The sequence below is a fragment of the Colletotrichum spaethianum genome (assembly GCF_022836535.1).
Source record: "Colletotrichum spaethianum MAFF 239500 DNA, contig19, whole genome shotgun sequence".
NCBI lineage: Eukaryota > Fungi > Ascomycota > Sordariomycetes > Glomerellales > Glomerellaceae > Colletotrichum > Colletotrichum spaethianum.
Window position 1 is genome coordinate 537204 of NW_026054789.1, and position 13815 is coordinate 551018.

General features: G+C 56.4%; 5 protein-coding genes across 5 annotated transcripts; 4 read left to right on the plus strand and 1 right to left on the minus strand.

The window, feature by feature from the left end:
- Positions 1-4585: 4585 nt before the first annotated feature.
- ColSpa_07571 (uncharacterized protein) lies at positions 4586-5482 on the plus strand (the record flags this gene model as incomplete). The annotated part of the gene is made up of 2 exons (XM_049273783.1): positions 4586-5267; positions 5328-5482. 2 exons carry the CDS (start codon positions 4586-4588, stop codon positions 5480-5482), a joined length of 837 nt encoding a protein of 278 aa, XP_049129740.1.
- A 654-nt stretch (positions 5483-6136) lies between these two features.
- On the minus strand, positions 6137-6648 carry ColSpa_07572 (proteasome maturation factor UMP1; the record flags this gene model as incomplete). Its single annotated transcript, XM_049273784.1, has 2 exons — positions 6137-6574; positions 6643-6648. 2 exons carry the CDS (start codon positions 6646-6648, stop codon positions 6137-6139), a joined length of 444 nt encoding a protein of 147 aa, XP_049129741.1.
- A 294-nt stretch (positions 6649-6942) lies between these two features.
- ColSpa_07573 (putative ABC transporter ATP-binding protein) lies at positions 6943-9048 on the plus strand (the record flags this gene model as incomplete). Its single annotated transcript, XM_049273785.1, has 1 exon — positions 6943-9048. The coding sequence occupies one exon, from the start codon at positions 6943-6945 to the stop codon at positions 9046-9048; it is 2106 nt and encodes a 701-aa protein (XP_049129742.1).
- A 1006-nt stretch (positions 9049-10054) lies between these two features.
- Positions 10055-10527, plus strand: ColSpa_07574 (uncharacterized protein; the record flags this gene model as incomplete). Its single annotated transcript, XM_049273786.1, has 2 exons — positions 10055-10200; positions 10326-10527. The coding sequence occupies 2 exons, from the start codon at positions 10055-10057 to the stop codon at positions 10525-10527; spliced, it is 348 nt and encodes a 115-aa protein (XP_049129743.1).
- Positions 10528-10843: 316 nt separating this feature from the next.
- On the plus strand, positions 10844-13763 carry ColSpa_07575 (chitin synthase 2; the record flags this gene model as incomplete). The annotated part of the gene is made up of 2 exons (XM_049273787.1): positions 10844-12506; positions 12556-13763. 2 exons carry the CDS (start codon positions 10844-10846, stop codon positions 13761-13763), a joined length of 2871 nt encoding a protein of 956 aa, XP_049129744.1.
- Positions 13764-13815: the final 52 nt, after the last annotated feature.

The following is a 13815-nucleotide window of genomic DNA, read 5'->3' on the forward strand; positions in this document are numbered from 1 at the left end:
GGCCATCAAGATCGAACCGGCTTCGCGGCAGTGTATCAACCTGCTGCTCGAACTGGTTGCGACCAAGGTCACATATATTGTACAGGAGGCTACGGTCGTCATTAGAAATATCTTCCGCAAGTACCCCAATCAGTACGAGTCCATCATTGGCACTCTGTGCGAGCATCTCGACTCCTTGGACGAGCCGGAAGCAAAAGCCGCCATGGTATGGGTAATCGGACAGTACGCCGACAGAATAGAGAACAGCGACGCCCTCCTCGAGGACTTCCTGTACTCGTTCGCAGAGGAGCCGGTGGAGGTGCAACTAGCGCTGCTCACGGCGACCGTCAAGCTGTTCATCCAAAGGCCGACCAAGGGCAAGAGCTGGTGCCGCGGGTGTTGAAGTGGGCAACGGAGGAGACGGACAACCCAGATCTCCGAGATCGAGCCTATATGTACTGGCGTTTGCTGTCGACGGACATGGCCGCAGCCAAGCAGATTGTCATGGGAGAGAAGCCGCCCATCACCGCCGAGTCCGAGCGGCTCGACCCGGCGACGCTGGAGGAGATGTGCCTCAACGTCGGAACACTGGCAACGGTGTACCTCAAGCCTGTGCAGACGGTGTTCCGCTCGGCACGTCCAAGGAAACTGCTGGACTCGCCGGCGCTGCAGAAGCACCTGCTCCCAACATCGATCGAGAACCAGAAGAGCTTGAGCATGCTTGGCATGGGCGGCCAGCCGCAGGACATGAACATGCACAGTCAGCACGTCAACCAGGCCAATGGGAACCTGTCACAGGCGGTCAACGACGCAGACGCCTACTTCAACAGCATCGGGCCCCAGCAGATGGCGGCCATGCGGATTGACCAGGGCGACGTGTTTGGTGAAACGACGGGATACGAGACAGGGTACGTTGTCAACCAGCATGCGCCTCAGCAGGTGGTGCAGCCGGCGCAGGGTAACAACGGGGATCTTTTGGTCCTGTAAGGGTAGACACGGAGTGCGAGACAAGGACGGAGGAGGAGAAGGAGCGGGATACGGGAGTTTGCTGTAGAATACGGACGATATCCCCAACAATCAGTAATGGCACGGCGTGTGCTGACAATTGATTTAATCTAATGCGCGCGGAGGTGACACGTTCTGGCGTGTTGACTTCATGTATCCTTTATCTCAAGGTTCCATTCCCCTTGCCCCGTTCAAAATGAGTCGAAGCAGGGCAGAACACAGGTTGAATTTAAGGGGTGGCTCTGTAGTTCAGACAAAGAAGAGACCAAAATCGCGCAATGCGGGCGCGAGATGTGGGTATTAGTTGACGGGCCAGACGGGAAGTCTAAAAGGTCGGAACCATAGATCTCAAGCGGGTGGTACAAAAAAGAGGAGTGGATGAGATCGTGACAGCGACAGCATGTGGTGGAGCTGAACGACCGGTCCGGCTTTGTGGACGACTCACTGGAGGTGGACGGCACGACAGGATTGGGAGAGGGAAACTTTGGATACAGAACCGGTTTCTTGGGGCAGCATGTGTGGTGTACTCTGCTCGTCTTGGCAGCGCTCGGCGGCCTTCGCAAGCAGGTGGGGGAGGGTCTGGGGCTTGGTTGGAGCCAGTCCGTCCTCCCCACGATTTCTGCCCGGGGTACTGGACTGGTGTTTATCAGTAGTCCGGGGGAGGGGAACTGGGGATGGTGGAGTTGGGAAGTATCGAGTTTCCCTCCTTGTGAGAAGGGAAAGAGAAAGATGGGGTCAGTCTCTCTCCGTACTGCCCTGGAAGTAGAGAGATGCCCCCGGTTCCTCCGACAAAGCTGTTGACGATGGCGTTGAATAGGCGTTGACCAATGTCCAAAGAAGAAGGTGGTTGTGTCTCTTGGAGTTGACAGCTCAGTGGTTGAATCGACCTCGTCTTCTGGCCCGTGAGGGGATTGGCTGGAGTGCGGACGCATTCTCCCCGCTGAAGGCGTGGATAGAGGGGGGAGCTAGTTCGCCCTGACGACACCGCCTCGAATCTGCACAAGTTGGGGGACCCAGATACGTCGAGTTTGGCTGCCCGTGTGGAATTGTTGCTCGTTTCCCATGTGGTGTTCTGTCTTGGGCGTATGTTCAGCCTCTGCATCGTCAGGGTCTGTCCTCCGCCGTGATGTTAGACCCCCCGGCAGATCGGCAAGCGGCTCGCTGTCTCCCATAAGCGCAGCTAAACAGCAAAGGAGTGCTTAGAAAGCTCGTGCCTGCCTCTTCTATTCTGCCACCATGCTTTGCGAGTTTGGAGTGTGCATGTGCGTCGTGTCGTTCCCGGCCTCTGTCCCGTGCAGCGGTGAGTCTCGAGGAGAGTTTCGCAGGTTCCTAACCGTCTCGCCTGTGCAGTCCCATATTCAGAAACATAACAACCTTGATGCCGCCTGAGTGGTAGAAAAACAAAGCGGTGAGTAAAGGGAATCCCGCCTTCCCACTCGCGTTTGGGGGATGACTGAAACACCTCACGTCTTTTCCCACGTTGGAGGGCTGCCTTTCCCTCTCGGACTTGGGATGCCCAGACACGGGCAACCCAGGGGCCGCAGACTGGCCATTCCCTGTGAAGACGAGGGAACGCCGCCGATATGTACCCGCTTTTCGGTCACCGAGGTACTAGAAAAGACGGCTGAGCCTCTTTACGTGCACTGGCGGTGTCATTCACAGTCGATCCTTCGGTTCTCTCGCTGCCCCAGATTGGGAGCACAGGAGACAGTGCGTGCGGTTGGGATGCGTTACGTCCGAGATAGCGGCCTCTTTGAGGTGTTGATGGGCGGGGGCATCCGTGGGCGCCGCCGTCATGTTTGGTGCTGGCGAGGACTTGCCACTCTTGGCCAGGACGCTAACCTAGGCGGGGCCTAGCATCGCTAGTACAGTACGAACTTGATGATTAGAAACATTGTATCTTTGGCTGCAGGAAGCACCCGATCTGAAGGGGGAATGGCACAATTTGACGAGAGGGGACGGACGGGATTGGGATTGATCGGTGGATGGAACCGGGGAAGAACGAGGGCAGAGGAGGCCGAACGAAGGAAGGTATCGGGAAAGATGGGCCTGGGTGGATGTTTCCCTTCCTGCCCGCGTTCGTGAACCAGCAGTTCATTCCCCTCTTCAACAAAACCACACTGGGAAAAAGATAGCTGCATCCTCTTCCCCCGGACAGTTAAGCACACTTCGCAGCAAGTATCGCGGCATATTCCGCATCCCTACTGCCAAAGAAGACCCTGCGTAGAAAGGAGACGGAAGTGACAGACGAGGAGAATCGCCGTCGAACAAGTGCGCAGTACACCATTTGCAGTTCGGGCACCACCTATCATCTCTAGCCTGGAGTCTTGCACTTAGTCCTCATAGTGTACTAGCTGCCGATTAGGACGCGGGGTTGCTTTACTGTTGTGTCTCATTCCCACGTCAACTTGTGCAGTCATTCCAGCATTCGCGCTATCGTTTGCCGACAACGGCATTGGAAGTTGACTCCGAGAGAGGCTCGACCTGAGAAACAAGGGGACACCAGACAGAGAAAGAAGGCCTGTGATACCGTCTCTGCTTCTCAACGTTCCCAACCCTTGGCCAGCTATCTTCCTTTGATGCCGGTATCCGTCGCCGCCGCCGCCGCCATCGCCGTCGCCGTCGCCGAAGGAGTTTCGTCCAGGAGGGCCTGATAGCCGAAACAAACTGCACGACTCGACTGATACCGACTGCTCGGACATTCGACGGGAGACAGCTTCGAAGGCCAGGAGCCTCAACACGCCATCACTCTGTCCTGTCTCTCGTCTTTGATTTCAAATAACTGACTTGCCTGCCTTGCTGGCTTCGATAACGCAAAGGCGACGTAAAAGAAGACACCGCCGCATCTCATCAGCAGCAGCAGCAGGTGCACGACACCAGGTAGTGCATATAGCCAATTGCCAGCTGCCGCCAATCCTATGCCCCCATCAAAACGGGCTTATTGCCGAGCCATCCAGCCCAACCTGGCCCCAGCGACCAGCGCCCCCAGAGTCGGTCCAAGTCCACCACGGCCCACGGCCACGCTTCCGCCAAGGTCTAGGTAGGCTCCAGTCTCCATTCAACCTCTCCAACTCGGCCCCGGTCCCCATTTTATCCTTCCTTCCTTCTCCCTTTTCCCACCTGGTTAGAGGATACGACCAGCATTGGACACTACCTAGACACTACACTGCAGTTGACCAGCCGCTGGACGCTGGACCTGGATGCACTGATCACCCGTCTTTCCATCCCCCTTCCTGTCACCCACCACCACCACCACCACCACCACCACCACCACCACCATCACCCCAAATCCAAACTCCCCCAATCCACGTCCCGATCCTGGCAACTGTCACAACACCGGCCTTGCTGCCCACGCCAACTGGTACCATCTCCGACCGACCTGCGTCTGACCGTCTCACCCGACGACGAAGAACAATTCATCTTCCCCAATTCCTTTCCGCGCAACATCGATCGCAGTTATCGAATTGTCGTCGTCACCTAATCGCGACCTGCCGCATGTATTGAGCCATTGCGTCCGAGTCAATCCAACGACCTCCGTCACGAGCCCGCATCCCTCCCCGAGGCTCGTTGCCCTGTGTGCCTTTGCCGCTTCCTATCCGCAATGGCCGACACCAAACCAGCCGACGCCAACATGAGCAGCGGTCAACCAGCCAAAGACTCGTTGCCCGAGTCCAAAGACGCCGTACCCATGAAGACGCTGCCGCAATCCTCATCGACAGATGCCGATGCCGCCGCCGCCGCGAATACAACAAAGACGACGACCACGACGACGACTTCATCAAATGGGGCACTCGGCGCTGCTGCGTCAACATACCTCGAAGCCAGCAACAATACCACCACTGATACCGCCGCTGCGACCTCGACGACCAGCGATGTCAGCGACTCAATCGAACGATCCACCAAAGGGAAGGAGAAGGAACCCACTCCCCCGCCAGTGGCCAAGAGCCAAGATGACGCCATGGCTATCGGCCCTTCCGTCGATGATGTCCAGTCCATCAACAACTCTCCATCAGATGGTCCAGTCTGTAACATTACGCTCCTGTTAACGACTGGCGCACGACACCCTTACAAGCTGGATGAGAAGTACCTGACAAAGAGAAACGTGAACGTCCCTGGGCTGACCGAGGCGGGAAAGAAGGACCCCTTTACCATCAGCGTATACACGTTAAAGGAGTTGATACTGCGGGAGTGGCGTGAAGAATGGGATCCCAAGCCGGCGAGCCCCAGCAGCATACGGCTGATTCACTTTGGAAAACTGTTGGACGACAAGGACCAACTGAAGCGTAAGCGTGCTCCAGCGATCATGTCCTGCCTACACCTTTCCCTTGCTAACACATCGCTAGAATATCATTTCAGCGCAGAGGCAGCCAATGTCGTACACATGACAGTTCGGCCAGCCGACATTGTTGAGGAGGAAGAGCCCAAGGGAGGCAACAAGTCAACCTCCGGCGGTGGCCGCAGCCGAGAAGGTGGCGGCGGATGCTGTGTCATCTTATGATCCAACCGACCAGCATTAGCTTTCTTTCTGCGGCCAGTACTTTTTTTTCTCACAAGAACCATTCCTTTTCTATTGGAGAGAATGACGTGCATGGAGGAAGGTCGGGGCGAGGACAACCTGTCTGGTCTGATCCAGGCCTTGGTGCTCTGCGTGGTACACGACCCAAAGAGGCAGAGGCTTGGCTGAGGTCACGGTTTTCGACACTGCATACAATTCCAGATGTGCCCACAATGGGTGGGCTGGCTGGCCTGGAGAGGTTTTTGGGATGGATTGCTTCTTCAGGCCCCTTTTTCTCATGTCTTGTGTGTTATCTCTCTTTGGAGACACCACCCCAACATCCATCGAGCGTATTACAAAGAGCGAAGACGATAAGGGGAAACCAGGAGTACGGCGGCGTATCATAGCTTTATGTATTTGTTCTGTTTGATTCTCTTCCCACGCCCCCCCCTCCATAGGGTGTTTTGTCCATAGGATAGTAGAACGCAATCTGTTCCCTCTTCCCTGAACCTGAACGCTCTAGCGAATCGTTGGTCTATGGTCTTGATGTCCCCTTAGCCACGCCGTCCAGAATTCGTTACGCATGTCGTGGTTGTACAATTCCAATCATCCTCTACCCATGTGCACCTGTCCTAGGCATCAGGGCCCCCCTCGGTCTCAAATCTTCAGCTTCCTCTCCATTTCATCGTGCATGCCCACAATACCCACGCTCTCCTCGCCCGAGTAGACATCCTCCCACGTGACGCTAGTGTCCTTACCGCGAAGGATCTCCTCGTGGACGCTGGGCCTCTGACCGCCGAGGGCAAGAGGCCGCCACTCGCCCGTCTGGGTAATCTTGAGCTCCATCTGGCGGCGGATGGGCTCCGCGAGGCCAAAGGTGCGGCGCAGCGTCTCCATGCGCATGTTCTCCTGCGTGGCCTCCCAGTTCTTGAGGCGGGACTCGAGCGGGTGGGCACTCGCAGGGACGTTAGACTTTGCGTCGAGGGCCGTCTGACCGACGCCCGCGCGGAGGGTGTCGTGGACGCCGGGCGCCGAGGGAGCGGCGGCGCCGGCGGCGAAGGTTGTGGGTTGGTTCGCGGCGGGGACGATTCGCATCTGAGAGAAGTTTGTGTTAGCTATGTTCCATTGCAAGGTAAGCAATAGACTGGGGGGGTAGGACGTACAGCCATCTTGAATAATTTGGAGGTGGTTGTGTTGGAAAAGGTTGTTGGTGTTTGGTTTGATGGTGATGCAACTTGACGACGAGGGACTGACTACTGGGAGCTTGCGCTTCGGTGATGTGCCTGGAGCTTTCCGCCTGGTTGCGTTGCTCTCCCCCAGTCCAGTCCCGCCATTAGCTAAGGCATTTGCACGTGACGTCCAGGCTGAAATGCAGGCGCGGCAGCCAGCTTACCTTATCCCTGTCGCTGCCTCCGCTCCCCGAGGAAGGTGGGACCGTGCGGTGGGGCGATGACAGACGAGCTATGCACCGAGATCGCAGGGCGTTACGTACAAAAAGTCTGGGGAAAGCTATCAGCCCCAGATTTGAAGAGGAAGAGTCACGATGTGGACTACCAGCGGGAACGCAGGGACGATACTCAATCGACCTTGGAACCTTTACCAAAGATGCGGCTACCGAATCGCTCTCCCCGATCTTGCGGATTGCCAATGGCACCTTCTACCGCCGTCACCCCAACGCGCATTCGACGCAGCCGAACCCGCCGCTCTTCAGCGAACTGAGCTTCGAGCTGCCGTCCTTTGCCGAGACCAAGAACCACTGGTGCGTCGTCGGGCCCTCTCTTTCCGGAAAGACGACGCTTCTGCAGGTTCTGAGGGGTCAGCATCTTGCGGTTCCGCCGACGGCGCGGACATATCCCTATCTCTCGACAGATGAGGTGCCGGCGCGGTTGCGGAGCGCGAACCGGGCGATCCAGTACGTCGGGTTCGATGGCGAGCAGGGCAGTGCCATAGGCGGGCCAACAACGAGCGCATATCTCGCCGCGCGGTATGAGTCAAGAAGGGAGAATACAGACTTCTCGCTAAGGAACTTTTTGCTGGGGAACACGGAGCTGAATCCGCTAGAGACGTTGCCGGGCGAGGAAAATCTTATTTCCAAAGAGCTTTTGGAGAGGGTGGTCACGGACTTGAGGCTGGAACAGCTTCTAGAACTGCCTGTTGCCTTCCTGAGCAACGGCCAGGGAAGGAGGGCGCGCATCGCGAGAGCGCTCTTGACGACGCCCGAGGTTCTGTTGCTGGATGAGCCTTTCATGGGGCTCGACCCACCGACTGTTGCGTCGTTGAGCCCGCTACTTCAGTCGTTGGCTGAGAGGCAGAGTCCCAGGCTTGTTCTGAGCGCGAGGCCTCAGGATCCCCTACCCGAATGGATCACGCACCTGATCTATCTGCGGAGTGACTGCCAGGTCGGCTCGATGGGTCCTAAGGATATCGTACTGGAAGGGTTCAGGAAGTATGTCAGGGGCGTATGGAAGGGCGGGCTCCAGGAGGATGAGAAGCTTCCTGTGCACTCACTAGTGGAGATGGGTAAGACATTGACCGTGAAGGGCATTGAAGGCGACGGGCTTTTCGAGTCAAAGGAGAAGGATCAGCATGCTGCTGAGTCGACGGCATCGGCGGATACATCGACTTCCGAGGTGCCACTCGGCGAGCCTTTGGTCGAGATGGACGGTTGCCAAGTGAGATATGGAAGCAAAATCGCACTGGGCAACTGGTCTCAAAATACACCCTCCGGGCCAAAGGACGGTCTCATCTGGACGGTCCGAAGAGGAGAGCGATGGGGAGTGTTTGGTCCGAACGGGTCAGGCAAGACCACTGTCGTGTCTCTCCTCTGTTCCGACCACCCTCAGACATATTCTCTACCCATCAGGCTTTTTGGCAGGAGTAGACTGCCTGAGCCTGGATCGGGTCGACGGCCCCTTACATTTTGGGACATCCAGTCACGGATTGGACACTCGAGTCCCGAGGTCCACCAACACATGCCCCGCGGTCTGACGGTACGGCAGGTCCTGGAGAATGCGTGGGCAGACACGTTCAAGGGGATCCCCAAGCTCGATGACGAGGCACGCGGCAAGGTCGAGGCAACACTGCGATGGTTTGCTCCTGAGCTGAACCCAGGCCACCAAAACTCACCCGCCAGCAGCGTCGACAACCTGTCTTGGTCTAATGAGCACCTCTTTGGTGGTCTCTCCTTTAGCGCGCAGCGCATCGCCCTGCTGCTACGGGCCATCATCAAGAACCCTGACGTCGTGGTGCTCGACGAGGCATTCAGTGGCATGGACGATTTTGTCCGGGATAAGTGCATGCTTTACCTAGCCAAGGGCGAGGAGAAGACGTACAGCGGCGAGCGAATCGTGGATAGCGAGGTCGCCAAAGCAGACGAGGTGAGGGTCAAGGGTCTCACGGATCAGCAGGCGTTGATCTGCATCAGTCACATCAAAGAGGAGGTTCCGGATTGCGTGCGCGAGTGGATCTGCCTGCCCGAGGCCAACGAGGGGCTACCGGCACGGTTTGGGCGATTTGATGGACCTTTGAGAACGGACGAGAAGCGGTGGAGGGCGCTCTGGGGCGTGTAAGAAGGTGCTACAGGTTTGGAGGCGTGGAGATGGTTGTTTACCCCAGAGACGAATTGCAGACGTATAGAATAGACAGAGCCACTTATGCACATGAAGGACGTGGGCAATGCCAAGAAAATATTACTGAAGCCCTCGGGGGCCTGTTCGACTCCGGATGGAGCAAAGATCGTATCGTGGCACCCAGTGCAGATGTTGACAGATGCAGCTCAGGCGGAGATCACGTCACCTCAACGGACAAAGAGGATACCATGGGCACTTTCATGTCAGGTGTTACTGGGATCCGGTGATGTGCAGGCGCAGGTGAGTGATCTTGCGAACAGATGTTTGTTTGCGCAGCCGCTTCAGGCAACGGGTTCAGGAACGGTCGGCGGGACCCAGAAGCGCTAGTGGGTCGCTAACCGCTAAGAGGTTCCCCGACCAGGCTCAGCCCCCTGCGCCGGCCCGCTTTGGAGAACAAGGACACCACACGAATCCCATGCAACCGCGTCCCGTTGCCGTGCCAACCTGATACAACTCTCCGATCCGCCCTGTTGCCCCTCGACACTCGCGGATGCGCTGGGCGACAGAGCACGAGAGAAAGAGAGGGAGAGCGAAAGAGCTGCGCAAGCAATCCCCGACACTCGACCCTCCCTCCCGCAGCTCCTCTGCCTTACCTCCTCTTATCATCTCCTCTGTATCCCACTTTGCAGAAAAGCTAGTCTCCGTACTATCGATATTGCCTGCCACTGGGAATTCCACCGCGAAATTCTCAAGGCGACACAATCGTCACTCGAGACTTACACGCCCCGATTCTGACTTTGCAACATCAAGACACTGGAACCAGCCCAACGCCACGAACCGACTGGGAGCTACGTCAATTCCTCGCTCGCAACAATCTCATCGTGGCGCCGGCTCGTTGTAGACAAAGAAAACTCCACACCACCGGCCTCTCGAGAAGAATCGTCCTACCATTCCTCAGACCGTTTCGTCCCAGTAACCATCGGGGCGCGCAAACAACACTCTCGCCATGGACCCAAATACCCCCTCGCGGCCGCCCGACTACAGCCTCCCGCCCTACGATGATCGCGACGACACACCGTCGGGACGCTCCAACAATCCCGCCGCCATTCGCCTCTTGACTTCAGTGGAGGAGCCCATTATGGACAGCCGACCGTATGTAACACCCAGCTCTCACATCCAGACACCACCCGTCAGCAGTAGTCGCCCCAGCGCATCGCGACCCCTTCATTGTGTTTCTACTCCTGTATCTGCGTCTTCCATTCCTCGCCTTCGCCAAGTTCACAAGACGCCCGAGTTGTCGCCCAGCCTCTTCCCGCGCCCTCTCTCTCTGCGCAGGAAGAAGTCGGACGCTACAGACCCGGCGGTCTCTACCCCAGATCACTTCGATGCATTGCGGCGGCAGGAGGAGGCACGGTTAACCACGATCTCGTCTCCGGAGCCTGTCTACACACCACGTCGAAGCGGCGTGAGTGTCGTTGACTTTGCGGATGCAAAGCCTGCCTCCCGCATCCCGGTGCGGTCCACTACTGTTAAGTTGCAGAAGAGGACAAGGCCCAGATCCATGAGAGAAGCACAGCTTCGGGACAGTCTCCCGACCATACCAGAGGGTCCCTCGGTGCGGAAAAGTCAACTGCACCAGTCTTTCAGCTGCCCCGTCGCTCCTCTATCAGATGATTCTAGTAATAGCATAGGCACAAGCTCACATCCAGAGAATCATAGGCCCCGATCCAGTCGACGATCCTACGCGTCGTCCATCTTGTCCGACCGATCCGCCTCTATCCGAGCCCCTCCCAGCATGCCGCCGCCCGATTCGACTTACGTTCCGTTCCAAGGCCGCGACTACGCCCGCGAGTATGAGCGCACTTATGAGCAGGAGTACCAAGACGATTACCCCTACGAGTACCAGTCCGGACGCGAATCGCCGACCAGGACATACAGCCCGTCCCGCCTTTCCTCAGACTTCACCAGGCCACCGCCGTCTGGAGTATACGAACCATCGGACCTCAACGGTAGCCCAAGACCAGGAACTCCGTCATCCAGATACGGTGGAAGTCCCAGACGACCGCTTCCTCCTGCGCCGTTATTCTCAACCGGCGTGAACCGCAACTCGGCTGCTTTTGCAGACGATGCGACAGTCTCGATTCCTCTTCATGATACCGACGACGTCTTTGGACCAGAGACGGACATCAGTGAGACTCAGCCCATGAGAGAGTCTTACTTGTCGCAAGACCAAGTGACCCTTAGCGAAGGCGAGACAGACACCGACATTAACGAGAAGGTTGAGCACTATGGCCCGGCGCCGGATGGCATGCAGGAACGCCGAGGCGTGCGTGCGCCCCAAATGTCGAGAAAGGAGGTCCAGCTTATCAACGGAGAACTGGTTCTGGAGTGCAAGATCCCCACGATTCTCTACAGTTTCCTGCCTCGTCGTGACGAGGTTGAATTCACCCACATGAGATACACAGCCGTCACCTGCGACCCCGACGACTTTGTTGAACGCGGCTACAAGCTCCGCCAGTCCATCGGCAAGACCGCCCGCGAGACAGAACTCTTCATCTGCGTCACCATGTTCAACGAAAACGAGTTTGACTTCACCAGAACAATGTACGCCGTTATGAAGAACATCTCTCACTTCTGCGCCCGTTCCAAGTCGCGCACGTGGGGAGACAACGGTTGGCAAAAAATTGTCGTCTGCATTGTCTCCGATGGCAGAGAAAAAATCCATCCTCGAACACTCGACGCGCTGGCGGCCATGGGTGTTTACCAGCACGGCATCGCCAAGAACTACGTCAACCAGAAGGCCGTGCAGGCTCACGTCTACGAGTATACGACACAGGTCTCACTTGACTCTGACCTCAAGTTCAAGGGTGCCGAGAAGGGTATTGTTCCTTGCCAGTTGATTTTCTGTCTGAAGGAAAAGAACCAGCGGAAGCTCAACTCGCATCGTTGGTTTTTCAATGCTTTTGGAAAAGCGCTCAACCCGAATGTCTGTATTTTGCTCGATGTCGGTACGAGACCCGGTGGCACATCGCTCTACCACCTGTGGAAGGCCTTTGACAATGACTCCAACGTCGCTGGTGCTTGTGGAGAGATCAAGGCTATGAAGGGCCGTTTCGGAGTCAACCTTCTGAACCCACTCGTTGCCTCGCAGAACTTCGAGTACAAGATGTCTAACATTCTCGACAAGCCATTGGAGTCGATCTTTGGTTACATTACCGTCTTGCCTGGTGCGCTTAGTGCATACCGCTACCACGCTCTGCAGAATGACGAGACGGGCCATGGTCCTCTCAGTCAGTACTTCAAAGGAGAGACGCTGCATGGACAACACGCAGACGTATTCACGGCCAACATGTACCTAGCTGAGGATCGTATTCTCTGTTGGGAGCTTGTCGCCAAGCGTGGTGAGAGTTGGGTGTTGAAGTACGTAAAGGGATGTCATGGTGAGACGGATGTGCCAGGTAAGAGTCCACGTCCACTGAATGTTAATGCCAACTAACGAGTTACCAGACACTGTTCCTGAGTTCATCTCACAGAGACGTCGTTGGCTCAATGGTGCCTTCTTTGCTGCAGTGTACTCACTCGTCCACTTCAAGCAGATTTGGTACACCGACCACACCATCACGCGCAAAATTCTCCTCCATGTCGAATTCGTCTACCAGTTCCTGCAGCTTATCTTTACGTACTTCTCCTTGGCAAACTTCTACCTGACCTTCTACTTCGTGGCTGGCGGTCTCGCTGATCCCTTGGTTGATCCCTTTGGTCACAATGTCGGTCAATACATCTTCACGGTCCTACGGTACATTTGCGTTCTGCTCATCTGCGCGCAATTCATCCTCTCTCTGGGCAACCGTCCACAAGGAGCGAAGAAACTGTACCTCTTCAGCATCATCGTGTACAGCATCATCATGATATACACAACATTCGCTACCTTTTACATTGTCATCCGTCAGCTGAAAGAGAAAGACAATCCGGATATCCAAATGGGCAACAACGTCTTCACCAACTTCATTGTCTCGATTCTTTCCACAATCGGATTGTACTTCGTCATGTCCTTCCTGTATCTTGACCCCTGGCACTTGTTCACCAGTGCGGCCCAGTACTTCATGCTATTGCCAGCGTACATCTGCACTTTGCAGGTATATGCCTTCTGCAACACGCACGACGTCACATGGGGCACCAAGGGAGACAACGTCATGAAGACAGATCTGGGTGGTGCCATAGGCAAGGGCAACAGTGTCGAGCTTGAGATGCCCTCGGAGCAGCTTGATATCGACTCCGGATACGATGAGGCGCTGCGAAACCTCCGCGACCGCGTTGAGGTTCCGGTGCCGGCCCTTTCAGATGCGCAGCTGCAAGAGGACTACTACAAGAGCGTGCGCACTTACATGGTTCTATCGTGGCTCATTTGCAATGCCATCCTTGCCATGGCCGTGTCTGAAGCGTATAGTGAGCGCGGCATCGGTGAGAACTATTACCTTGCCTTCATCCTCTGGTCCGTGGCGATCCTGGCGCTCTTCCGCGCCATCGGCTCTACCACTTTTGCGATCCTCAACGTCGTCAGCATGATTGTTGATGGCCAGGTGCGCATGAGTCTTAAGGTACCCAAGTGGATGGGCGGTTTCGGCGAAAAGGTCAGCGAGAAGATGAGCAGCGTTGGGAGTAGCGTGGGAAGCAGTGTTGGCGGCAGCAAGCTCAGCAGCATTTTTAAGCGCTGATGAACTCTCCTCTGCGCGCGGCAACTTTTGACGAAGGCATGACTTGCAGCTT